Genomic DNA, 27,527 nt, shown 5'->3' on the forward strand with positions numbered 1-27,527 from the left:
AGAGTAAATCAACATCTCGAGAAAGAAGGGAAGCCTTCCAAACACTCAAGGCGGGACAAGATGAATTGTGCTACAGACATTTTTAGAAACTTTTTTTCTTTTGGACTCAGATAAAAAATAGGACCCAGATCATGTGCAGCCACTGGCTGCATGCAGTCACATAGTCATGGATTTTTGCTCATTCGATCTAATAAAGGTATATTTTAATTTTATAAAATGTGAAATTTCAATTTTTAAATTTTAAACCCTTTGATTGAGATTTGATAATCAATAATGTTGACCGTACACATGAACATGACCCGGACGATTAGATTTCACAGGGCAGGATGATTAGATTATACGTTTTTTTTATAAGAGATATTTTATTTTTCTATATTATAAATAAGACACATTAATTATTTAATGAATTTATAAAAATAAAATATATTTTATAAAAAAGTATAGGAAAGATTAATATGTACATAGGAAGATGATATTGCCTTTTTTAGGTTCAATTTTTGTAACTACAACCTTGAGGACACTTGAAGCTGAAGGACAAATGTTGGTTCTTTTTCAAAGGGTTAGTAGTACTGTCATACGTCCAGAGATAGAGAGAGCCACGTGCAGAGCTGAAGTTGTTCCTAACTTCCATTAAGAAAGAACTAGTAAAATCCTTGCTATCGCACGGGTCGTAATGTTACGACGATATTTTTTTAAGTTGTAGTTTGGTAATTAAAATTGGTTGCAATCATAAATATTTAAATTGAAAGAAACAATTACATAGAACATATTTATATATCAGTTAAAATTTATCTCGTGTAAAATAATTTTTTTGAAATTTTTATTAATAAGAACTTGTCTCACATATGATAATTATTTTGAACTTTTTTTCAGTGATAATTTATCCCGTATATGATAGTTAAAATTTATATATCAATTAGAATTTACCTGTGTAAAATAATTTTTTGAAATTTTTATTAGTTAAAACTTGTCTCACATATACTGGATAAATATAAAAATATGTTTAATTTGAAATTTGAATATCATATTTTGCCTCCAAAAAATAATTCATGACAACTTGCAAAATAAAGAACATTGTTACATGCATTTGCTTTCAAAAGTAACTAAGTGGTTTGTGGCTTGGTTAAAATGCAACTATGTCTTTCAATAAAGTAATATTTGCACTCACAATATTGGATATGGCTTAGATGACTTGGTTACTTGTGTACTTTAAGTTTAGTTACCAAATTACTCTTACTTTGGACACATGGCATCAACGAAAGTAAAGACAATATAGAGTTTACCAGAACCAGCAACTTTCTTATATTATATTATATGGGTTATGTTAACTTGTGCCCTAAGGGCACATGTTAAGCTACCTAAAAATAGAAATATATCATTTAATAATAGAAAAAATTTAATGTTTAGAGAATTGAATATACCACAAGTTCAATAAATTTTTTCCACATTCATCTCCTTAACATGTGCCCTTAAGGGCACAAGTTAACATTCCCCATATTATATAGATATAGATGCATACAAACAATAAAGCATGGGAATGGAATGGGGTGGTCACTAAGCAAATTCAAACTTTGTCTTTGATGGCACGCCATATATCATGTGTATTATATTTCAAAATGGTACCATCTATTTAAGCGAACAAATGGTAGGTAGTTATCTATTTTTTTATTGGCTTAATTGCACTTATGGTCTTTATAATTTGGTCGGATGGTATTTTTGATTTTTTGTTTTTGTTTTTAATTGCATTAGTTTAGTTATAAATTTTGATTAATTAATGATTGTGACCATCTAATTTTATAATGTGGTAATAAATTAGGTGAATTGATAAAAAAAAAAATTAAAATTGGAGATTAAAATTGTAAAATTAAAAGTCGAGAGTTCATATTGTACCACAAAAAAAATGGGGAGTTCAAAATTAAAGTTTGGCAAAAATAGAAGGACTACAATTGTATGTAAGCATTTTCTAGGTATTTTTTGGAAAAAAATAGGAACGGTGCGAGGACAAAACAAAACTATATATTAACTAAATGTGGAGTCGAAACTCCAACATTGATCATCCTAGGATTTGAGATTTGGATGATAAGACTAGTGATAACTCTATTGTGAAGGAGGGGTGATACTTGCACACACTATTTTGAATCAAGTTAGTAGACGTCGAATATGAGAGGTATGTTTAGGGTTAGATATTGCATATCGACCCAGTTTCTATTATTTTCCGGTGCAGTTGCTTTATATCTCCGACACACAAGGAAGGACACAGTGGGAAGGAAGCATCCCTAGCCTCTGTTCAGCCAATCATTCCGCTGGCATTTTGCATTCACGCCTCCGTTTGACCGCCGCTCGAGGATAGATAGCAAAGAATTATGAATGATCTTAATTCAAAATAGTTTATTAACATTAAAATATCACCATGGTGATCTAGAGAGATATTCTCATCATGATTTTCTTTATTCTCCACATCCAAATATAGTGAGTAGTGACAAGCCAAACCCCAAAAAGAATTCCATTTAACATTTTTATCATACTCCAAGCTGCATTAATTAAGATTTATCTCAATTAATCGATTTCTATAGTGTACAATCCATTAACACATGAAGAATGGACACTTACAATAGGGATCGTCCAACTTCATAACGTGCTTCATTTGGTTAGTTAAGAGACTACCATAAGTCCATGACATAGCAGCCAAAATGAAATACCAGACTTTTACATGTACCGCTATGTGCCAAATTTTCTTCCAAATCGGACTCACCGTCTCTTCATTGCCAAATTTAGGAAGAGATGGCGAGTCCGATTGGAGTGTCAACGAAATTTTTTATGATAAACTATACTCCCTCTCTATTCAATTACATACTGACTTGAACATTATACTGACTTGAGCATTATAGTTTCTATTATTACTAGTAAGTAGTAACTATGAAAGGTGTTGTGTTTTTGTTTCAAGAAGGTAGAAGATGTGCATCATGCTTTTTTCAATTGCAGTATCATCTCACAAGTATGGCAAAACATATTCAAATGGTTGGGCATAAACAGCATTCCGTATGAAGGTGTTACACAGCATTTCACTTTATTTGGGAAACTAGCAACAGGAAGAATTAGCAATAGGCTTGTCATATTATTTGGTTGGCGACCACTTGAAGTATTTGGCGAACGCGTAATAATATACTATTTAGAGGAGCTTGCATTGATATTTACTCTTTAACGGAGCAAATTATGTACTTTTCGTGGTATTGGTTTATTGTCCGTATAAAGAACAATGCTAATTTGGTGTTGGTGTAACAATCTTTTAGCCTGTTTACAACGTGTCTAAGGTGATTGTTCCTGAATTGTAAGGGTTGAGTACCCCTTATACTCCTTATAATTCATTTTTTATTTATACAAAAAAACATTTCTTCACCATTCGCTTGTACTCCGACTGCTACCTCAGATCCTACTCGGATCAAGAAGTAAGAGACTTGGTAATTGATTATAGCAGGGTCGACCCTCTGCAAGTGCATCATTACCCTCCGCAAATGCCTAAAAAATAAGGGCCCCTCAAATTTTGAGCTTGTTGAATATTTTAAAAATATTCATTGGACATTTTTATTTAGGTCTAATACTCAATTCTAAGATGGTATCAAAGTCACCTCCACGATTCGTTGGGCCGCCTGCTATCAGGTTTGTGATCGAGTCATCCATTATTTATATTCGCGCCCCAAGCCCAATAATATTTGGCGCGAAGGATGTGTTAATAAGTCTCGGTTGCAAGATGACCTAAATATGAATCTCCACGATCTGTTTAGCCGCCTGCTATCAGTTCCTACCACCAAACCAACATATCAAATATCTATTTATATGAACATTGTATGTCTATAACATTTCAGATATAGTATTACTAGGTCATTGAGTTTTTTTTTTACGAAAGGTCATTGAGTTGTATCCTTCCATCAGCCAACAAGAATTTTTCTACAAAGGATAGTAACTTTTTTAGAAAAAATTGTGTCCCTTTATCTTAGAGGCATAACTTTTAATATTGACCTTTAAATTATTTGGATTTGGATGCATGCCCTGGTGATTAGGCTAAGGCTTGACCTCCATTATTGAATGACATATCTTTTGTCTATAGGGTGTTGTTTGTTGTTTCCCACACGACCAACCATAGGGTCTTCTTAAAGTCTCTTGTACTCTTCTATCACAATTCACAGCAATGGCGGTGTTGTCATTCTCTCATTATTAATAGTAACAATTAGGAGCAAGGATAAGGCCAATTCACATGATGCATTAAATGCCCCTTTTATATTACTCTCTTCACTCTTCATCTCAAAATACAGCATACTACTATGAATGAATTTATTCCATAAATCACAAAATGATTATTTGTTTAATAGCACTAGCTATTAGAATTTTACTCTTAAAATAATAAATGGTGTGTAACCTCGCTTATATGGTATACATGAGTCAGAAATCGAATCTTTAACCACATGTTTAACAGCACCAAAATCCGTACCATTTGGATCAATTTATTGTTGATTATAAATGATTCACTTATCATGAGATAAATGAAGTATTTTATTTTTGGTACCCTAATGTACTACTCCCTCCGGTCCTTATTATAAGAAACACTTTGACAAAATCACACAGACCAAGGAAGGTAAATTTTCTCATTAATGATTCTAACATTTTATGTTATATTCCAAAACTAACCTTTGACTAGCATGGGAAATAGACTTCTCTAATTAATGCACTAGCATTATAATGAATTATTTGATTATATTTAATAAGGGTACAAATGAAATTGTGTCAAAGTGTTTCTTATAAAAAGGACTAAATAAAAATTCCAAAGTGTTTCTTATAAAAAGGACCGGAGAGAGTATTATTTTTGATATGTTACGGTTTTTTCTTTTTTTAGAATTGTCAAGTATCATTGATATTTAATTGACTAATTTATATCATTAGATGTTTTCATTTAAATGTTAAAAAGAAAAACAACATAAGTAAGTCACTAGGTTTGATATAGTATACCGATAAAGGATTTTAGTAGTATGTCCGAGATCTTTGAGTTCAAATTTCATTGGATTCAATGTAATCAAGAAAAAAAAAACATGTTATACTATATATTACCGATAATGAATTGTTCTAAGTAATAAAGATTTTGAGCTTCTTAAATAGGTGGTTAGAAGTTCGATTTCTGCCTCCTATGCGTGAAAATATTCAGTTGAAAGAGACGAACTCATATTATATACCTTATAAATTTTTCAACAGAAATTAATCATTACTAATAGCAGGTAAACTTTGTATACGAAACAATAATGCCTTATATTTAGCTACCAAGGTAGGAGTAGTAGTAGTATTAGTATTTACAATTTTCTGTTGACTGAAAAGTAGCCATAAACATTGCTTTGCAGTTACTATCTTCAACACTGTTAAACATTTAATTTCCAATACTAAACTGTTTTTCCAACTACCACCATTCTCACCCTTCAAGTTTCCTCATTCTTCACTTTTCAACCAATAATTTTCACTGTATCACCATAAATTCTCTCCTTCATTGTTTCTTGTGTCAGCTTCCTTAGTTAGTTGTGGTGGGGATAGTTCATTCTTTGTTTTCCATTTTCCTTACAATCTCTCTCTCTCTCTCTCTCTCTCTCTCTCTCTCTCTCTCTCTTAATCTTATCCTCTTTGCTTAGTACTATAACAAACAACCTCATTATGCATCCTTGAAATTTTAATGATATTGTTTTTTTGTCAAGTCTTTTGTTAAAGATTACTTCAATGACATATTTTTATCTCAATCTTATTGTTCTTTCTTTGTTTTTCTTCATCCATAGTACTCATGAGTTACAATTTGCTCAAACACAAGTTCTGTTACAGTTAAGAAAGTATCTTGAATACCCTACCTCTCTGCAAATTTTTGAAAATTACAATTTAAACCTTTGTACCATTCCTCAATCTGAACATTTCAGCATTAAATGTGAGGGTAATTCAGTAACTGAGCTCAAAATCATAGGAGACAGTCATAAACATGCAAAGATTTCCAAATTCAATGGTTTTGCAGTTCCAAATCAAACACTATCCAAAACTTTCTCTATTGATTCTTTTGTCACAACATTAGCAAGGTTAACAAATTTAAAGGTACTTAGTTTGGTTTCTTTAGGTATATGGGGCCCACTTCCTGATAAGATTCATAGATTATCTTTGCTTCAAGTTTTGGATTTAAGTTCAAATTTCTTATTTGGTTCTATTCCACCAAAGATAGGTGCATTGGTTAATCTTCAAATATTAACATTTGATGGAAATTATTTTAATGCAACAATGCCTAATGTTTTTGAACCTTTGTTTAATTTAACTAGCTTGAGTTTGAAAAATAATCACTTAAAGGGTTCATTTCCTTTTTCATTATGCAAAAGTAAATCTCTTACTGATATTTCATTTTCACATAATGAATTATCTGGTGCATTGCCGAATTTTGTTGAGCTTTCGAGGTTACGTGTGTTGGATTTAAGAGAAAATAGTTTTGATTCTGAGTTACCTTTGATGCCGAAATCATTAGTCACGGTGTTGCTAAGTAAAAACTCGTTCACCGGTGTGATTCCTAGTGAGTTTGGTGAATTGAATCAGCTTCAACATCTTGATCTTTCGTGGAATCGTCTTAGCGGGGTGTGTCCGTCGTCGTTGTTTTCTTTGACAAATATTAGTTACTTGAATTTAGCAAATAATGATCTAAGTGGTTCAATTCCAAAGAAACTAAAATGTGGAACCAAACTTGGATTTGTGGATATTTCTAGTAACATGTTAAGTGGTTTTGTTCCTTCTTGTTTGGAAAGTACTTCTGATAGAAGAGTTGTTAGATTTGGTGGAAATTGCTTATCTGTTAACTCTCAACCTCAGAATCAGAAGAATAGTTCTTATTGTAAAGAATCTAGTTCAAGAAAGATGAAATTTTGGAGATGGGAACTTGATGTTGCAATTGCTATCATTGTTGTGGTTTTGCTTTTGCTTTTAGCTTTTGGAGTTTTCTTTTACAGAAAGTTTCATTCAAGAGAGATATATAGACATGAAATGTTGCCAAAGATTGTTCAAGATAATTCAACAACAGGAGTTTCCTCTGAACTTCTTGCTAGTGCAAGTAAGTACAATAATCCACTTGTGAGAATCTTTGAAAGAGCTTATAGAAACAGCTCATGACAAGTCTATAAGCTGTTTTTTTAGCTTTAGCATATTTGAAACAGTTTGATTTTTTATTATAGAGATAGCTTATACATAAGCACTCGTATGATAAGCGCTAATGCTATAAGCACTTAATTAAGTTGTTCATCCAAACAGTGCCTATGTTATGCTGTCTTGACTCAACAATTAGCTTTTACATTACTGAAAAATAGTAATGTGTTATTTTGTATTTATTTCAGGATATATTTCTCAAACAATGAAGCTAGGGACACAAGCTACTCCAAGTAGTAGACACTTTTCCATTGAAGAATTGAAGGAAATCACAAGAAACTTTGATTTGTCAACTTATATTGGTGAAGGATCCATAGGAAAGGTATCCTTCAATTACTCAAAATATTTTTTGATAGATAATGGATATTTTTTCTTTACAAGTTATACACAAAAGCATTTTTGTCATATTAATTTAGCTTAAATATGTTTTTTGTCTTATTTTGGTCGCATTTCTAAAAATTGTCAATTTCAGTCTCCTTAGCTAACTCTGTCATTCTGTGACGAACGACCAAAAAGTTAGCTACATAGACAAAAGTTGTCACATTTTGAGAAATAAGAGACCAAAATGAATCGCGATTTTTGGAAACCAATAGCGAAGTTGTCACATTTTTTTCAGCTGTACAAAGGTAAACTAGAGAATGGATCTTATGTGATTATAAGATCATTGGCTCTGAGAAAGAAATTCTCAATACAAAATCTCAAAGCTAGGTTGGATTTACTGTCAAAGCTTCACCATCCAAATTTGGTTAGTCTCTTAGGTCATTGTATTGATGGTAGTGGAAAAGATGGTGCTAGTACCAACAAGCTTCATCTTGTGTACGAGTATGTGCAAAATGGCGATTATCGTACACATTTGTCAGGTTAGTGTCACAGCATAATCTTATGTATATGGTTGAATGCATAAATTTCATCATAGTTGGTTGTGTTTTCCATGGTTTTTAGAATATGAATGCACGAAATTATTACATCGCACCCGTGCCTCATAAGTAGGATTGTATTCATTCAGCATTGGTCTGCTTCTGTCAAGAAAATGAAGCTTGTGCTTAAATCTCAATGACGATCGTATTCTTCATAGATCCGGCCCAGCAATGATAGTTCTTGCTATTAAGTACTGTTGTCACTAATGGCGCCACAATGTTTCCTATTGGATGAAGGTAATATGGATTTTGCGTAGGATCAGTTAATGCCGGAATCGGAACACTGCCTCCATTGGAAGCATTAGGTTGACTTGTCACCATTGTAGAGGATGGCATAGCAAAAACGAAGCTCACAACCGTAGCTCAGATACCGTATCACGAAATGAACTTCAATGAATCGGTTACAAATGTATCTGCTCCTATAACTAACTAACTAACAAACAGACTAACTAACATGCAACAACCAATAACTAACTAATTTTTTTATCAGTTTGTGTCATACCGTTCTGTATTAAATGCTCAAAAAACTAATCCTGAATCGGTTAAAACATGCAGAATTTTCGTCAGATAAGGCACTAAAATGGTCTGATAGATTGGCAATTTTAATTGGAGTTGCAAAGGCTGTGCATTTTTTGCATACTGGAATTATACCAGGTTGTTTTAGAAACCAATTAAAGACGAACAATGTTTTACTTCATGAACACCGCTTTCCCAAACTAAGCGACTATGGTATGTCCTTGATCTCCGAAGAGATCGAAAACATTGAGGTATTGTTTTGCTTTCTATTATTTTCATCAGTTTAACCTTGGTTTCTTATGCTTGATTCTAACATAAAGTGACTCGTTACTTTCTATGTGTTTTACAGGTAAAGGGAGTGATTCCAAAATCTTGGTACGTCGGTAGCTAGTTTTTTTACTTTGGTGCAATAACATGAAACTAGATTCTTAACTTTCTTTGTACTTTTCTTTCTCTTGCAGCCAAAGGGAAGAATTAAAGGATGATGTTTACAATTTTGGTTTCATATTGTTTGAATCACTTGCTGGTCCCATAGCAAGTGAGAAAGGAGAAGCATTCTTTCTTAATGAAAAGGTAAAATTCCTTTTGATCAATGAGTAATAATATATACTATACCTCGCGGCCAAACCTAGGTTACCGGGGCCTCCTTTCCCTGGAAATCAAAGGGTTAATACCAAAAAAATAATATATACTATACACATACAATTTTTCTCACATGTATGTTACATTAAAAATCTTTAACTGCTTAAACATTTTGTTTTATTCTCTGTTCTTTATCGATAAAATCCATGACTCGGTTTTATGAACCGTGCGCAGGCATCATTTGATAGTCATGATGGTAGAAAAAGAATAGTAGATCCAATAGTGTTGACAAGTTGCTGTCAAGAGTCTTTATCAATTGTAATATCTATCACAACCAAATGCATATCTCCACAATCATCGTCTCGTCCTTCTTTTGAAGATGTCCTCTGGAATTTACAATATGCAGCTCAAGTTCAAGCCACGGCAGATGCAGATTCTATATCCTAGCTAGCTAACTCCCTTCATTGCAATTATAAATGTATAGTTGTTGTAAATTTTCTCTCTTTTTTCTGTTTATTTCTAGAGTTTTATACAAAAAATCTAGAGGATTGATCCATCCCCGTAGGGGCAGAGAACTCATCGCTGTCTCGGCTGTGAAACCATACCTGAGGCTTTGGGGAAGTCAGAATAGGAGAGCACTCATCTTAGATACTTTTAGCAGTTATCCGCTCCACAAATGTTTACCATTGGCACGATAACTGGCACAATAGAGGTGCGTCCTTCCCGGTCCTCTCGTGCTAGAGGATATATCTTGAAAATATGTAGCCATTAATTTTGTTGACAGGTTTATGCCTTTAAAATAATTACAAAGAGAAAGCATTAAAAATATCAGGAAATGTTGAATATGTGCATGACTTCCTACAAATAAATCTTTCTAGAAAGAAAAAAACAAATTTCTTATTCCAGAAATAAATGATAGAAAATTTACACTTGAAGTGCCAATTCAAAGTCAACCCAAATATGCATTGATTATTGACCTCTTCCAAATAAAATGGCAAATCATGAGTTAATAAGATCAAGAGGCAAATAAATGCCATCTTAATTGTAGATATGCTCCAAAGTTAACCAAAGTAATAATGAATGAATCATTAGAATAAAGAATGGACTGAATCCACTTCCTTAAGTGGCAAGATTATGATTTATGATCATCTGATCTGAGCCATCAAACTCCAAATGTAACCTGAGGTCCTTTTTTAGGTTAATTTCTTTCCTTATACTCAAAGATCTCTGCATTATACAAGATATGCAATAGTTCCTACATCATTGCACATCTGTTTGGTCTTGATGATGTCTCTTCTGCGGGCACATTTTGAGGTGGCAAATTCGTGACCGGAGGAGGAGGTCCATAACTATACACGGGAGGTGGTGGTGGCGGTTGAGGTTGTGACGGTGCCCAAAATGGTCCTGCTGACGGAGGAGGCGGTGGAAATTGGTACGGTACCGGTGGTGGCGGATAAGGTGGTTGAGAAAAATGTGGATAGTAAGGATCATGATAGCCTTGATATGGATGACATGGCATTGGTGGTGGATATGAAGAATATGCCATGCCATCATAGGGATTATATCCATATTCACCATAAGAATTAGGATTTCTTTCAATAACTTCACCTTCAAACTTTACATGCTTAAGTTCTGCATGTTTTCCATATTTTTCAAGCACACTCAATAATGTATTTGGGTTTACTCTCCCAGTAACTTTCACTATCCCTTCTTCTCCATCAATACTTATATTGTAAACCCCTGAAATTAAATGTATGGTAAAAAAATTCAAAATCATATCTATAACCCCAAATTAAAATTCAACATTTTTTTTTAAAAAGTTTAGGTGAGTTGGTTCGCAAGGGCTCACTAGGTCAACATAGACCTCAAGGCTTGAAGAGCACTTACTGATCACCTACCAAAGATTCTACACGCCGGCAGAAGTTGAACTTACGCCCTTGTGAAACCAAACCAACCTTCATTCGCAATTTAAAATTTGACATATAGAATGTATATAACATAATATACATATTTTGGATAGTTTGCTACAATTTCAATAGAAGAACACAAATCATATTTTGAAGGAGTTATTATAAAAATAAATAAATAAATACCACGAATTCTTTGCAAGACCTGCATAACCTTTACTTTACATGCTTCACAGTGTGTATTTACTTTTAGAACACAACTCTGAAAATAAAAGATAAAACATACATTATATAATTGTTGGAAAAATACTAATGATAAAAAAAAAATGATTAATATATAGATATTTATATTGACTTCACCATTTCAGCAGAAGAGTACTCCATTTGCGTTCTTCAGAAATTTGTCTCCTCGTCCCAAGTAATTAGTGTGAGTATTAGTATCATATGTACAATTTGGTTAAATTAAGACTCGAAATTTCAACCTTTATGCTGCATAAAAAAATCAACAAAATTCAGATATGGAAAGAATGAAATGATGAGTTGTAATATATATAATCACACATTTTAATATCATACACGGTTTGCATAAAATTTGATAATTTGGCGTATATTTTGTTGTGAGATATTGCTGCATCAATAGTGAGGAGATAATAATAATATATTATATCGAGTGTATTTTCTCATTGATTATTTTATTTTTTATCAAATCTATGCATTTTTTAAGAGAACAAAAATGGAAATTGTCGCTGCTCCTAAAATATTTTAGGCAACTTCATCGACAATATCTCAATTTGTTTTTTTTTTTGAGATATTATTGGTGACGTGTCTTACCTAAAATATTTTAGGAGGAGCGGCAATTTTCATTTTTGTTCTCTTAAAAAATGCATAGATTTGATAAAAAAAAATGCAAAGATTTCCGTCGCACCTAAAAAATAAATTACAAATTACCTATATAATATATATAAAATAACAAGAACTTCAATTTTTAAGCAACATTTATAAAAAAAATTCAAAGGCAGAAACATCATGCTCAATGTCAATCTTGTGCTCTAATTTGAAAAGGAAATTAAAAACAAAAATGAATTAGAACCAGAAACAATGGATGTAGAATGATAATTAAAAAGGAAGAGAAACTATTAAACCAACAAATTCATGCTCAAAGCTATGAAACACATGTATAAACACGAACACCGGACACAACACAAATACACGAACATCTGTAATAATTTTAAAAAATGACACAATTTATAAGTCTTGGTCACAAATGGCATAAGAGGAAAAGAAGGTGAAGATGACAACAAACCTGAAACCTGAAAGGGAGGTGTCCATGGAGCAAATAAAGTGAAAGGGTTCTCTCTATACAAAACCGTGTGTGTGTGTGTGTGTTTTTTTTTTACTTAAACCTTTATATTATTGCATAGAAAAACCTAAAATCTCTATAATTGCAGAGATGGAAAGAATGCAAGTATGTGTTGTAATAGAATCAGACATTTTAATTTCATACGCATTTTGCAAAAGATTTGATGGTTTTGTGTTTTTTAATTTGTTGTAAGATATTTTATGCAAAAAATAAAATAAAATAAAAAAATTGTTGTAAGATACTCCATCCGGCCTTAATTATAACCAAATTTCAATTTTTTAGATTCATTGGATAACTAATGTATCTGGTCTATAATTAAGGTCAGGTACATTAGTTATCCAATGAATCTGAAAAGTTAAAATTTGCTTATAATTAAGACAGAAGAAGTATTGTTGTATGATTTCATTACAATTACAATTAATTATGATCAATATTGACTTTTTTTTTTTTACAAACCAGACAGATTGCGATATTATTAAGATATTGCTGACTTGACTTGGCATCGGCATAAAATAAAAAAAAATATATATATATATATATATATATATATATATATATATATATATATATATATATATATATATATATAGAGAGAGAGAGAGAGAGAGAGAGTATCTCACAAGAAAACCAATTAATTATCATAAGAAAAGTCAACAAACCATTCATTGTTGACTTTTCTTGTGAGATACTCCATATAATTTTTTTTGGGTACATGAGATACTCTATATCTAACTAGTCTTAAATATAAACAACAAAAATTAAGACATTATTATCTCTTGTAATTTTTATAAGTAATGGTTAATTTCTTAGGTTCATTGAATAACTAATGTATTTGATCTATATTATATATCAGATACATCAGTTATTTAACTAATATAAAAAGGAAGTTATTTCAAAGGATGGGAGGGGGTATAATGTTTAAATTTGGATTTAATATATTAGGGTAAAACATCGGATGAATTTGATCGAATTCAAGTCTAAAATGGCTCACTTGAGAAAAATCGAGAGGATAAAATTACGGTCCATTTCCAATCGTTTCAAAATTTGGTTTTATTGTAACAGAGAGAGTATTGTTGTTGTAACAACTCAGAGTTGGGTAATGACTGTGGTATGTGTGGGTTTATTTCGATTGGTTTTTTAATAAACCACGTTTGTTGTATTTGGACGGTTTGTATACCTAGTTGGGTTGATTATGTGGTTTGCTGACTTAGGTTAATATGTATCCCCAATATTCTTTTATTTTAATCTATCTAGAGTGTTGCAGAGGTTTCCTTTATGCACCGCATTTGCTCAAAAAAAAAAAAAGAAGAATTAAAATTACTGAAGGACTAAAACTATGAATTTAGTAAAATAGGAAGACAAAAATTGCATTTAAACCATAAAATATTTTAGGTTTTCATACAAAATAAAATGAACTCTGAATTATTACAACAATACTCTGGGTTCTTTTTCGAATTCAATCACGAAGGATTAAAACAAATTTAAAAAATATCCTCAAATCCTCTGGCTCTGTGGATGCAAACTAAACTTGAAAATACTAAAACTTGCAAATCTCAACAGATTTGAAAGAGAACCAGGAAACAAATCATGATAACCAAATGTCAATCCAACAAAATCAAAACTATCGACGACGGAGCGACGGTGAAGAAGAGAAATCAAGAGAGATGAGACTAACAAACTACAAGTCTACAATCCAAGAGAATAACGCAAAACACAACCAAGAACGTCTGGTGGACCACCATCGGAAACGGGACAACAGTCAAGAAACTAAACAAGATCCTCGTGTCGGATCACTACCGAATAAAGGTCATATTTGATCTAGGTACGATAATTAATATGTATTTTTTGTCTAGTAGTCTAATGACTAAAAATTTCACCTTAAAGATAAATAAATCGAGTATTCGTAATTTAAACCTCAGCTCCAGCTATCTGATGTCTATACCAAATACGCTAAGCTCATTTGACAATTATATCTTTAAAAAATTCATTTTATATTAAAAACTGTAAGAAGTATTTCTTAAAGTAATTTAGTTAACAAGTCCTACTAGTAGTGTAGTACTATACAGCACATTATTGTTGTTGTCCTCCACCATGTGTGTCGGTGAATAAAAGAGCCAACCAAATCTGAAAGCAACGTATAAGACGTTTGTGATTAGTTACGTGTAGTCACGCGCCTCAGGTAGTATTAGACGATGACTACTAGACAAAAAATATGAGCTTATAAGTTATAAGTTCAAAATCTAGCTCACAACACAAAGCTATTGACTCTGTTTGTTAAGGACATATGCATCAATTATTAAATAAATTTAAAAAATGATTAAAAAAATAATTAAAAATTAAATTGAGAGGAAATGAAAGTGTCTAATAACCTTGTCATTTTTTTTTTGGTAATGAGATATTCTTATAAACAAAAATTAAATTAATTAATAGCAATATTTAATTATAAACAAAAACTAAAGATTTAATTACATTTTTTATCTTCCTATTTTTGTTCATTCACAAAACTAACCATTTATTTTAAAATCACTTAGTTAAGTTAGTTTTGGTCTCTCTATCAAATTTTTATACTTAAAAATGATGATTCAATATATTTATTTTTTTGGTCAATGATGATTTAATATAGATTTATTCTGTAATTAATTATTTAAATTTAACTAATTAAATTATAAACATGAATAATTTCTAAATTTTAAATCGAAATTTTAAATGAATTTTCTTATAATTTCATAATTTTTTTATAATTTAATATAATTGAATTGTATGTCACATTATTTAAAATACATTAAATTACTATCTTTAAATACAAATTTTTTTTTTTTTTTTGGTAGAAAAAATACAAAATTTTAAAAAGGACCAAAATGAAGTGATTTGTAAATGTCTGCATTTTCCGCCGTGGCGTCACTATCACCGTTCAGTAACCAATCGTCATCATGTACTATTATTTTCGGAATGGCGTGCACCAAACTACGTCGTTTCCTCAGTAGCTTGAATTATACTTAGGGGTGGGAAAAAAAAACCCAAAATTATATCAGAGGAGTGCTAACAACACACTCTTTAATAAACATATTCTAACATACTTTCTTTTATTGGTTAAAATTTATATGGGTCCCATAAAAGTTATATGACTCCACATTTTTTTTATGGGACTCATGTGAATTTAAACCAATAAAAAAGAGTGTATTATAGTGTGTTTGTTAAAGAGTGTGTTGCTAGCATTAATCTTTTATACTATATTCTTCCCCAACCACAAGTCCACAAACAACACAAGGGGTTCATTTCATTAACTATTTTTCGTAAATATAATTCACTACAAACAAAATTAACAATGTGTTTATTTTATTTAAATTTTTTACATATAACTATATAAAAGATAATTATACATTGAGCGAATCTACACGAACAACAAGTTACGCCGCTAATTTTTTTTCTTCTTTCCTATAGGTGGTTAAAGACGATGAGTGCTACTTTAGTCTCAAACTACCATAGTTTTTTTTTTATAGTCTCAAACTATCATAATTGGTGGTCTAGTCCTCCATTATGTTTGGACTTGTATAATTGTTTGTATTTCTTTATGTGACTATTTGTAAACACTTTGTAGTCTTTCTTGGCACATAACATCTTGTGTTGATAAGGTTTTTTTGTTAATATATCTCATTTTGATTTGTTCAATTTTTTTATAATAGTAAAATTAATCTTTCAAAAAATTATATTTATAGATTTAGAGGATATAACATTGCTATGCATAATTTTAAACTCTTGTCATAAAGTCAACAACCCCTAATACTGAAAAGCCAAAAATGTTAAATGTAATTACATAAATAATATAAAAACATGTCGTGTCTTAATGTTAATATTTGTTTTAATAACAAATGTTAAGGTAGTATTAAATATGAAACCTTCATCTTATAAAATGTGATCCTTAATATGTCCTCTAAAGACACATTAACGAGACTCATAACATTAATATTTTTCTACCAAAATCATTAAACCAATCTCCTTGTATTTTTTTTCCTCCGCTAAACAATGCCTCCGGGTTTAACAAGTGCAATCGAAAGCACTATTTAGATTTTTTTTTTTTTTTTTGCATAAATGAGAGGAGGCATAGGAGCGAGGCGGGGACGGATTTTGCACTCCTCAAATCCAAAGTCTCAAACCCATAAAGTTCGGATTTCCCCAAATTCATCATAATTTCAAACGGAGATAAAAAATATAACCCTAAACTCATACCCAACAGGAATTGGCTATCCCCGACGGGGTTCGGATATACCCGTTACGCCTATTTTCACATGAATTTTTATTATATTTTAGTATTTTTTTTATTAAAAAAAATTAAAAGCCCAAAACTATTTTATTTCAACAATATTTTTTCAAACAAAAAAAATAGATAAAATAGTTTATTTATTACTCAAATTAAAAATAAAAATTAAACATAATGTAGTTTAAGAGATTATACGAGAGTTTCTAATTTAAAAAATGTAAAATATAATTTTAATATAAGCGGGACGGGTTTGGGTACAAGTTTGGGGTGAATATCAATGTTCTCATTACCTGCATTAACCCTATTTTTTAAAATCGGAAAAAACCCTATTTTCTAAAATCGGAAAAAATCCAAACTTGAACCCAAATCCAATCAACACCGATTTTCCTCATCAAAACGCATAGGGTTTGCACGGATACCGGGGATTTTATTGCCATGCCCCAGCCACCTTTTTTCCACTGAGTTATGATTCTTCTTTATCATGTGCTCAAACATAAAACGTTACACGCACAACACAACGGCAACAACAGCAACAGCAACAGTCCAACAACACAACAAACAATTAAATATTTAACTAAAAAATCTATGGCTCCAAATTTTGTAAATTAATAATAAAAATAATTTATTTTATTTTATTTTTAGTCAAAAAAACCCTGCATTTTTCCTGTTCATATATTATCATTAGTCTTCTTTTTTGTTTTTTTATTAAAATTAAAACATTCTTCTTCATTTTCTTTCACTTGCAAGTTGCAGCTTCTGAGTCACACTCAACAAGTCCATGCTACCTTTCAGATTTCTGATTCTGCCATTACCATCTCTCTACCTGCCACTGCTTTCTTGGTAAGTTTTCATGACTTAAGTTACATTGTTACTTTACTTCTATATCTAATCTTTTTTTTCTTGGTAAAAATTGTTTATTTAATCTGTAATCTTACTCTATAATCTGCATTACCAATTTTGTTCTAGGATTTAGCATCTAGATCTAATCTTTTTTGCCTCAGAAATCAAGAATATTCATTTGCTATAAAGCATAGACACTTCTCGGATTAGGCATATCCTGGTGTGTCAAACAGGTGTCTGTGTGTTGTGTCTGGTGTCCGTGTGTCGGTGTCTGTGCTTCATAGTTCATTTGTGTTTGTATCTTATGGTTGTTTTCACTGTATTTGCACAAAACTTGCTTTAAATAAAGTTATGAAAATATTGTCTTTACATTGTATGTTTATCAAATACTCAATCTCATTTCTTGCAGAGTCTTTTTATTTTAGAAGGTTTGTGAATATTTGTACTACAAATTCAACTGCATTTAAGGAAGTGTAAGTTTTTATCTGGAGGAGTTTCATAATCTTGAAAACCATGAAAGGAAAAAGTCGGAGAAGTGGCGGCACGGTTCAATTGGATTACTTGATTCACATACAGGAGCTTAAGCCTTGGCCTCCGTCGCAATCTCTCAAATCCATTCGATCTGTATTGATACAATGGGAGAATGGCGAACGCTCTTCTGGGTCAACTAAACCTGTTTCCCCTTCAACTGGTGAAGGAAAAATGGAGTTTAATGAGTCATTTAGGCTTTCTGTGACATTGGTTAAGGACATGTCTGTTAAAAGTTCCGATGCTGAAGTTTTCCAAAAGAATACTTTGGAGTTTAACTTGTATGAGCCTAGAAGAGATAAGATTGCTAAGGGTCAGTTGCTTGGGACGGCCATTGTAGACTTGGCGGATTGTGGCATAATTAGAGAGACTTTAAGTATTAGTGTTCCATTGAATTGCAAGAGGAACTACAGAAACACGGATCAGCCACTTTTATTCGTTAAAATCGAGCCTGTTGAAAAGAATCGCAGTAAGTCCACGTTGAAGGACAGTTTGTTGAAGGAGAATTCCAGCAGCGGTGATTCTGTATCGGCATTGATGAACGGTGAATATGCTGAGGAAGCTGAAATTGCCTCTATTACTGATGATGATGTTTCCTCTCATTCATCTGTGGCTGCAGTTATAAATTCACCCGAATCGAGTGCGTACATGCCTCCTGATCGTGAAGAGGTACTCATGTTTTCCCTATTCTATTCTTTTATTCGTAGCAGCAGCATGAATTTCTTTTAATATAACCAACAATAATGTGTCACATAAATTCTATTCCATGAATAACATTACAAGGTTTAGGACCCTTTCACATTCATATCTAAGTTATATAGTAATTGCTATTGAATCGCAGAATGGAACAGCTCAAAAAAATGGTAGAAAGGACAATGAACACCACTTGGTTTCAGAAACAAGTGTTGATAAATTGAATATGAGGCAACAGGATATGCATGTGAAACCCGAGAGGAGTCCAATAAATGGTCATAATTCTATGGAAAATACTCCCAGTCATGGTTTAGAGACAACCCAAAAGCAAGTTGTTTCTCCTAGTGCCGATTACTCTCCCATATCCTTGGAGGAAAAGTCTATGAGCAGCTCCAGAAGCAGTGATCAAGAAAATTTAGATCAGAAGATTCATGAAAAAGCTGCTAATGATATAAACGCAATAACAAATGTTCAAACAAACAATAACGAAGGTTCTTATTCAAGCAACACTGCTTCTCTAGATAGTAATGGCTTCATGAGCAAGAATCCAGGCTCAGTAAACTGTGATGGTTTGGAAATCGAGGACAAATTAAATGAGCAATGTGAGGAATCCGGAAAATATTGTGTGAAGGAAGGAGGAAGCGATGAATATTACTATAATTCCGTTGAGGACAAGCTTGGAAAAAGCGAAAGGTCGAAGTATGTAAAGTCTGTAAGATCATCAGGAGACTTGGCTAGGAGTGGATCACTTGGTAGCAATTATCATGCTGAGGTAAAAGAAAACGGCATTAATGGAGATGCTCAAAACAATGGAGGGAACATCAGAAGCAGTGAAAGAAAAGACAGTAAGATTTATCCAAAGGACGTCAGAAATAGCATTTCAGGCGGCAAGATTGAGCAGTTGGAAAACAAGATAAAGATGCTTGAAGGAGAGTTAAGAGAAGCGGCTTCAATTGAGGCTGCTTTATATTCCGTAGCTGCTGAGCATGGAAGCTCCATGAGTAAGGTTCATGCCCCAGCTCGACGACTTTCCAGGCTGTACCTTCATGCTTGTAAAGAAAATATTCCTGCAAGAAGGTCTGGCGCAGCTAAAAGTGCTGTTTCAGGATTAGTACTTGTTGCAAAGGCATGTGGAAATGATGTACCAAGGTGAGTCATTTGGGTTGCTATTTTTTATGATTAGCTACACTGTTTATTGCATTTTATTCTAACTATTTGGCATCGTCTCATCACTAGCTATGAAGTACTGACATGAACACCAGACACGATACTGATATAGACACAGCCGCTTGTAAGAATTTTTAAAAAATGAAAGCAATTGAGTGTAGCCACATGTGTCAGTATCTGATGGTGTGTGTCAGGCACCAACACCTGTCAGACATTGAACACACCTTCGATCTGACCTGCCTACTGATCAAAATCTTGCATCTGGATACAGGTTGACTTTTTGGTTGTCAAATTCTATTGTTTTGAGAACAATTATAAGCCAAACAAGAAAGGATGGGGCACCATCAAATCCTTCTGGAACTGGTGCAAGAAGGAAGAGTGGAGAAGGGAATGGCAAGATAGTACAACCATTAGTATGGAAGGGGTTCTCTCCTAAGAAAACCGAAAATATTGCAGTGGAATATGGAGGTTTTGTTAACTGGGATGACTCAAACGTGTTCACTTCGGCACTGGAAAAGGTTGAAACTTGGATCTTCTCTCGCATTGTTGAATCTATATGGTGGCAGGTAACTCTTTGATCACGTGCTCCTTTTGACAATGCTGAAATCGCCATACAAGTTGATCATTGATATCATAATATTTGATTGGCATCTAATACAATCCATTCTTTACATGTCCACAGTCTCTGACTCCACATATGCAGCTTGTTGATGCAAAGATTACTCATAAGGATGTTGGTTCTGCCTCAAGTAAAAGCTTTACGAAGACATTGAGCTCATCAAGCTCACATGATCAAGAGATGGGAGATTTATCACTTGATATTTGGAAGAAGGCTTTTAGAGAAGCTTGTGAAAGAATCTGTCCAGTCCGAGCTGGGGGGCATGAGTGTGGCTGTCTGTCTGTGCTGCCTACATTGGTTAGTTCATCAAGTTCCTTTGTCATTTTGTTTACTATGCTAAATGGTACCTTTTTTCATTGAAAAACATGCTTTTTGTTCTTTTTCAATTGTGGTTTCTCAGTAGGTAAGTAGGTTTAGTCACAGCATGGATAGTGTTCTCTTTTGTTTACTCGAAATCATTACAACCGATTCTTTTTTTTTTTTGATAATCATTACAACCGATTCTTTAATCAGTCGTTGAGATTCAAAAAATCAATTACAGTGCAATATTTGTTTAGCACTTCTCTTTACTAAACATTTATTTATTATAAATTGATAATAACTAGTAAATTTGAAATTTGGATTTATTCCAATATTGAAAATATACACGACAGCAGGAGTATTGTTCGCCTGAAAATGACGAGAACAGTTAGGGTAAGAGCTTTGAAATGGATGGTTCTGTAAATAAAGAATAGGTTAAAAGAAATTTATGCATGTCAACGAAACTTCTTGAACCCGTCTCTTCTGGTGTAATGGCTGATAATAAAAATTGTTCTTTTTTGTTCTTAATAAATAAAAATTATGAACAGATTCCATACATTATGCATTTATTATCAAACTGAGATGCGACTCACATATATCGTAAGATACTGTTAACCATGGTATAGTGGCAATACTGGCAGTTATAGAAGTTGTGCCTTTTATATCTAGTATGAACTCTCATGAACCACAGGGTTGACATTGAAAGTAACTTCGACTCGTGATTAAAATCTTCACTAGAGCTTAGTGTCTCCAATTGAATCCCCATGAGAGGAATAAGGGGTTCAAACAGTATGATTTGTTCAAATTTCTCAAGCATGAATATACTAATTAGTTTGTTCAGCTTAGGCGATTAAATTGACATTAGGGTGCATTTTTTTAACTTGTAGATAATGGAGCAGTGCATAGCCAGATTAGATGTTGCTATGTTCAATGCCATTCTTCGCGAATCTGTTGATGACATTCCATCTGATCCTATATCTGATCCAATTAGTGATCCCAAGGTTCTCCCCATTCCACCTGGTAAATCAAGCTTTGGAACCGGTGCTCAGCTCAAAACTGCGGTAACATTCTGATCTCAAATAATTTTGTCCAAGCTATAGAATGTAGTCATCCACTCATGAATTTAATTATAAAACATACAGGACCAATGTTCATTTACTACCTTGTTTCACTGGAATCTCTTTTTATCTTAAATGTGCCTATAAATTTAATCTTTTTTCATTTCTGTTTTGAATTTCTCAGGTTGGTAACTGGTCTAGATGGCTGACTGACCTATTTGATATGGATGATGACGACTCGCTTAAGGATAAAGATAATGATGACATTGATAACAATGATGGAATTGCATCCTTCAAGGCCTTCCATTTTCTTAATGCACTCAGTGATCTCTTGATGCTTCCTAAGGATATGCTGTTAAGTGCATCCATCAGAAACGAGGTTAGCAAAAGAACTTGTGTTTTTCTTCATTCAGTTTTTAAATGTCTTCTCAATCATGGTAAAATGATCCTTGTTTGTGAAGGTTTGCCCAATGTTTGGTGCATCAATAATCAAGAAGATTATAGAAAATTTTGTTCCAGACGAGTTTTGCCCTGATCCAATTCCCACTGATGTGTTTGAAGCTCTGGATTCACAGGTTAACAACCAAATCTGCATTTATCTTTTTGTATTCGTAATTTATTAATAAGATTTTGGTTTTGACACTTCACATAAGTGACATAACTACATGTATACATGATCACATGCATTTTACACACATTTGGGAGAAGCTTAATTATCTGGGAATTGTGAACTGTGTATAATAGATGCTAAATGAAATTGATTAATATACTTTTGATGCAGGATGATGTCGAGGAGTCTGTCAACAACTTTCCATGCATTGCTGCTCCCATTGTATATTCACCTCCACAAGCAACAACGATTGCAAAAATTGTTGGGGAGATTGAAATTGAATCTCAGCACAGTCAGCTGAGAAGAAGCAGATCATCTGTTGTTAGGAAGTCACACACCAGTGATGATGAGCTCGAGGAATTAAACTCCCCATTATCTTCAATTTTATTTAGCAATTCATCCCAGCCAGTATCAACAAAACCCAACTTAAAGTGGAAAGAAAGCCGCAATGAGTCTGCTACCAGATATGCACTTCTTAGGAATGTTTGGATGAACAGCGAGTGACCTCGCAAAAACATGATTTTACCCCTATCCTGTAACAGTTATCAGATGTGGTTGTAAAAAAGAATATATACAATAGCTTTAGCAGAGTAGTAGTAACAACTAATTATTCTTAAAACACGAGACGGTGAAAATGACATGTAAATAATAAAATTGAGCTTGTGCCTGTGCTTGTAATGTATAATAATGTCATGAGATGGTAGATTCTGATATGCCTTTATTTAATGACTTTCATATACTGTTTTTACTTTACCTAAATCTGAAATCCAAAGACAATATCAATCAAGTGTAATTTGCTTCGAAATTGAAAAGAGGAAAAAATTGCAGATTCAAATATCAACAAAGTAGCCATGAACTAGAAATAACAAAAAACAAACAAACTGGGTCTTCATTGATTACAAATTTGCAAAAAATAATTGGCTGTATTAATAAAACAAATCTGAGACAAATCTGAGACAGAAACATGTGATGGTTCTAACTTCTAAAGATTGAACATCACATGCTTTAAACTTGAAAGCTAATGTAACGTGTCCTTTGCTTTTGATTCTGGGACCAGACAAGTTACTAGAAACTATAAAAGAAAAAGAATGGAACACAATTGTAACAAAAATGGGCTCACACGGTCACTACTAGAATTTGTGGTCATACATACTCATACATTGTGTATTTGATTCTTACTTGGACACTACAGAACAAACTTACATTCTCAAAATTTTCAAAATCAAAATCACCAATAATTGGGACACTATCACAAAATTTCCATTAAATTCTACTGGCTCTCATATTCACATATACTATTATAATGCCGAGGATGGATGGATGCGGTGCGACATGGAAGATTGATGCCCTTTCTTCAGGCAGTTAACTTCTGTGAAGAACTAAGAGCATTAATATGCTGGAGATGTAAAGCAGCCAGAAGTCCCTGCCAGGTTTCTCCCGGACCACCTGCTACTTCGAAGTTTAGAAGCTTCTTCTGCTTCCTGTAGTAATCTTCCAACATCTTGGACTATAAAAGAAAGATACGAACAGACACAAAACAAATTACTACAAGTATTAACACATGGCAACTAGTATTCAAGAAGATATTCAAATGAAATATTTGAAACCAGTAGTAGAAAGATTATGTATAGTGAATCACCTCTTCTGCATGTTTGTGGGCATGTTCATCCTGTGATTGCTTGGTTGGGGTCCAAGAACTGGTCTTAAAAATTTGTTCTTGGCACGAAGTAAATTTTCGAAGTCCTAGTTTCTTTTTCATTAAATCCTCTTGCGGGCATTTGAAATTCACCACAAGATCAACACGAGCAATGTGATTGAGAATTTCCTGCAAAAGATTAAATAAGCACTTACTTATCATACAAGAGTTTATGAATAGGATTGAAAACAAAATGAGGGTAAACTCTTCAACTTAGCCAAAAACAGCTTAAAACAATAGTATTAGTAACAAAAACAAAAAATTTATTAACATTGTTTTAATTATTAATATTATGGTGAAATTAATAATGCTAACTTGCATCATTAAGAAATGTGGTGATTGAAACAAACTTACAGCTTGCATTCTTGTTCGAGGAATTCCATCAAGAATGAATCCGGTTTCACCTCTATAGTATCCATCTTCCAGTCGCTTCGATAACAAAGCAAAAATGATTTCTTCAGGTACAATTTTTCCATGATCCAAGGCACTCGCTATCTGAATTAGAACAAAGAATCCCACATTCAAACACTAATAACAGCAAACTTTAATTTTGATACACTATGGTTACAATGTGAACAAATCACGGTCAAATCATACATATATATATATATATATATATATATATATATATATATATATATATATATATATATATATATATATATATATATATATATATATATATATATATATCTGTGCGACTTTCAACATTAACTAATGAAAAACATCACAAAATCACTACCAACTCAAAAGGTAATTTTTTTATTAACCCTCAGGTTTCTAGGGTAAAGAGCTTTGGTAATCTGACTAAGAATTGTTCCCACCAGACCGAACGATTAACTTTGTATTATGATGATTACTAAATAATTACCACAAACAACCTAATTTAATTTAATTCTCACTTTTTTTTTCTTTTTCTTTCACTTTAATAAAAAAAATATATTCTTTTCCTTTACAACAAAATAATAAAGCTATAAACTTTAACCTGAAATTCTAATAGAGGGAACACAAAACGGTCGAATTACAATGATTATGAACAAATTAACAAATAATAAGATGAGTTAAACGTAAAATTAAGATTTTTTTTTCTTAAAATAAATGATTACCTGCTGATAGAGAGAAGAACGAGGGTTAAGTTCTTGATGAAGAAGTGAAGGCATAGAAATGTGAGGAACTTCTAGAAGCTTCGAGAGTTTTTCAGCGAAAACATGTCTCTTAGCTCCAGGTTCACCAATCATAACCCAATGAACACCACGCTCCGGCGAAGAACCTTCGGTGTCAAGCATGCCACGTGGCACACTCAGCTCAAACTCATCTTCTTCGGTGTCATCGTATTGGTATTGTAACGCAGCTGCGGATCCAAATGGACGGTGAGGATTGAAATTGAGAGATTTTAGCGACGGTGCAATCGCTCTTAACCGTGCGATCACGGACATGGTGGCGATGATGAAAAAAAGAGAGTGTGGCTGCGGAACGAAGAAGAGGAACGAACGTTTGGGGTTTTAAGAAGGGTATGGGGTTAGTGAAATGACACTGTTTTTGGTTTGGAATTACGATATTGCCATTCCTTGGTGCGTGGAGGGAGCGAACCCTGTTTTGATGGGTTTGTCAAGTTGACTTGTTGTAATTGGTGGAATCTAGATAGATATGTTGGACGGTTGTAAATCATTCTAGGGTTGTCCAATTTGGTAAATTGTTTGCGAGGAAAAAAAATTACGAAAATTGATGAATGAACTTTTATTAGTTTGCATTTTTTTTCTCCCACTTTATTTCCACCATACTAAACGGACCCTTAAGGTTAATAAATGTATGACCTGATTTTTTTTTTTTTTGACATAAAATGTGTGACCTGGTTATGATGCATAAATAAAATGTTTGAAATTTGAACTATAATTATATTATACGATGTCTTTGTCAATTGAAGAGTACATGGTCAAATTGGACCGAGATTAAAATTAAAGTTAGATGAAAAAAAAATTTACAAGATTATACTTAATTTTGCTCATGTGTCACTTAAATAAATTAAGTTAGTTTAGTAATTTAGGTTTGCATATTACCTCCCATATTTTGAGTGAATCGGAATTTTACCCCTTATTTTAAAATTCAGAATTTTAACTCTCCTATTTTGTAATTCTTTGGATTTTGTCTCCCTTATAATATTTGAGCATTTGATAAACATGTATTCAATACTTAATCTCATTCAAGAAGTTTAAATGCATATTTACCATACAAGTAGTTGAAAGTTACATCATAAATCACATTATGTACTTTATCTCAACACAAGTTTTGATGATTTCACCAAATAGAAATAGTAATTTCACTTGTTAAATGAACTGAAAATTAAAAAGTATATGATTTTGTCACCTGGAAACTCTACTAGTAACACTATCTTAAGCATGTATTTGTCACTAGAGTCTCACATCAGTTACATATAATAAAAAACGAGTTAAATATTATAGGGGCAAAGTCCAAATAATTATAAAATAGGATGGTTAAAATTCCGAATTTTAAAATAAGGGGGTAAAATTTTGATTCAATCAAAATAGAGGGGGTAAAACTGCATTTAAGCCTATATTATTTTAAAAAGTCAAACGTTGGGTCTTTATTTTTTATTTTTTAATAAATAAGTTCTTTTAATTTTTTCAACATCAAATTGGCCGTTTTAGTTTTACTAAGTATCATATTGACCTTTTAATTTCATAACAAATTACACTATTATCCTTTAACGATCAACTGTTACAAAAATGTATTTGTTGTCATAATCCTTCAACAATTGATATTAATTGTTACCGGCATCATTTGATCATTTAGATTACTACCAATATCTCCAAGTATCACACCACCATAATATGCATTTAAAAAACATCCATCAAACTCAATAAATTATATGCATTTTAGAAAACTCCATTCACAACTTTCTAGATGCATAAATTATCATAGTTAACGGTCATGTAACCATTTTTGTAACAATCATGTATGCATAAAATGTCATGTCACTCAATAAACGACAACATGAGCATTTTTGTAATGAATGGTCATTGATCGTGGAAAGAGTAGGTGTGTAATCTGTTACAGAGTTAAAAGATAAGTTTAAAAGACCTAAAAGCTACACCATTCTCTCTCCACGCTGTTCTTAGCGTCATGGCTGCAGGTTCAGAAGGCTCCACACTCGATGAGCTTATTTCCTTCCTCTGATTTGACTCCATCGACCATCTCAACACTTTCTTCTCTCAGCTCCTCTCCGATCTGCTCTCCAACATTGATGCCACCCGCCTGTCT

The 27,527-nt window shown here is 32.6% G+C and overlaps 4 protein-coding genes across 4 annotated transcripts; 2 read left to right on the plus strand and 2 right to left on the minus strand.

Moving 5' to 3' along the window:
- Positions 1-5,362: 5,362 nt before the first annotated feature.
- LOC123891356 (probable inactive leucine-rich repeat receptor-like protein kinase At3g03770) lies at positions 5,363-10,040 on the plus strand. The gene is made up of 7 exons (XM_045941214.1): positions 5,363-7,105; positions 7,386-7,519; positions 7,814-8,057; positions 8,670-8,881; positions 8,980-9,005; positions 9,092-9,203; positions 9,447-10,040. The coding sequence occupies exons 1-7, from the start codon at positions 5,752-5,754 to the stop codon at positions 9,657-9,659; spliced, it is 2,295 nt and encodes a 764-aa protein (XP_045797170.1). The 5' UTR covers positions 5,363-5,751; the 3' UTR covers positions 9,660-10,040.
- A 105-nt stretch (positions 10,041-10,145) lies between these two features.
- On the minus strand, positions 10,146-11,600 carry LOC123891357 (heavy metal-associated isoprenylated plant protein 28-like). The gene is made up of 3 exons (XM_045941215.1): positions 11,480-11,600; positions 11,306-11,381; positions 10,146-10,952 (listed from the first exon to the last, which is right to left on the minus strand). Exons 1-3 carry the CDS (start codon positions 11,501-11,503, stop codon positions 10,468-10,470), a joined length of 585 nt encoding a protein of 194 aa, XP_045797171.1. The 5' UTR covers positions 11,504-11,600; the 3' UTR covers positions 10,146-10,467.
- Positions 11,601-17,197: 5,597 nt separating this feature from the next.
- Positions 17,198-23,278, plus strand: LOC123891358. Its single transcript, XM_045941216.1, has 9 exons — positions 17,198-17,577; positions 17,987-18,774; positions 18,947-19,947; positions 20,237-20,531; positions 20,648-20,881; positions 21,772-21,945; positions 22,127-22,321; positions 22,404-22,517; positions 22,724-23,278. Exons 2-9 carry the CDS (start codon positions 18,091-18,093, stop codon positions 23,054-23,056), a joined length of 3,030 nt encoding a protein of 1,009 aa, XP_045797172.1. The 5' UTR covers positions 17,198-17,577; positions 17,987-18,090; the 3' UTR covers positions 23,057-23,278.
- A 377-nt stretch (positions 23,279-23,655) lies between these two features.
- LOC123891360 (probable adenylate kinase 7, mitochondrial) lies at positions 23,656-25,813 on the minus strand. Its single transcript, XM_045941217.1, has 4 exons — positions 25,355-25,813; positions 24,603-24,743; positions 24,192-24,377; positions 23,656-24,059 (listed from the first exon to the last, which is right to left on the minus strand). The coding sequence occupies exons 1-4, from the start codon at positions 25,682-25,684 to the stop codon at positions 23,907-23,909; spliced, it is 810 nt and encodes a 269-aa protein (XP_045797173.1). The 5' UTR covers positions 25,685-25,813; the 3' UTR covers positions 23,656-23,906.
- Between the last annotated feature and the right edge of the window lie 1,714 nt (positions 25,814-27,527).

This window comes from Trifolium pratense, linkage group LG6, assembly GCF_020283565.1.
Source record: "Trifolium pratense cultivar HEN17-A07 linkage group LG6, ARS_RC_1.1, whole genome shotgun sequence".
NCBI classification, from domain to species: Eukaryota; Viridiplantae; Streptophyta; class Magnoliopsida; order Fabales; family Fabaceae; genus Trifolium; species Trifolium pratense.

Excerpts from the sequence above, each read along its gene's own strand:
- LOC123891356 (XM_045941214.1), top strand. The coding sequence starts at position 5,752 with ATGACATATTTTTATCTCAATCTTATTGTTCTTTCTTTGTTTTTCTTC. Across the intron at positions 7,106-7,385 it reads TGAACTTCTTGCTAGTGCAA|GATATATTTCTCAAACAATG; the intron begins GTAAGTACAATA and ends TATTTATTTCAG. Across the intron at positions 8,058-8,669 it reads TTATCGTACACATTTGTCAG|AATTTTCGTCAGATAAGGCA; the intron begins GTTAGTGTCACA and ends TAAAACATGCAG.
- LOC123891358 (XM_045941216.1), top strand. The coding sequence starts at position 18,091 with ATGAAAGGAAAAAGTCGGAGAAGTGGCGGCACGGTTCAATTGGATTAC. Across the intron at positions 18,775-18,946 it reads TGCCTCCTGATCGTGAAGAG|AATGGAACAGCTCAAAAAAA; the intron begins GTACTCATGTTT and ends ATTGAATCGCAG. Across the intron at positions 20,532-20,647 it reads TTGAATCTATATGGTGGCAG|TCTCTGACTCCACATATGCA; the intron begins GTAACTCTTTGA and ends ACATGTCCACAG.
- LOC123891357 (XM_045941215.1), bottom strand. The coding sequence starts at position 11,503 with ATGGAGTACTCTTCTGCTGAAATG. Across the intron at positions 11,382-11,479 it reads AGTACTCTTCTGCTGAAATG|AGTTGTGTTCTAAAAGTAAA; the intron begins GTGAAGTCAATA and ends TTTTATTTTCAG. Across the intron at positions 10,953-11,305 it reads GGTCTTGCAAAGAATTCGTG|GGGTTTACAATATAAGTATT; the intron begins GTATTTATTTAT and ends ATTTAATTTCAG.
- LOC123891360 (XM_045941217.1), bottom strand. The coding sequence starts at position 25,684 with ATGTCCGTGATCGCACGGTTAAGAGCGATTGCACCGTCGCTAAAATCT. Across the intron at positions 24,378-24,602 it reads CTCGAACAAGAATGCAAGCT|GAAATTCTCAATCACATTGC; the intron begins GTAAGTTTGTTT and ends AATCTTTTGCAG. Across the intron at positions 24,060-24,191 it reads CCCACAAACATGCAGAAGAG|TCCAAGATGTTGGAAGATTA; the intron begins GTGATTCACTAT and ends TTTCTTTTATAG.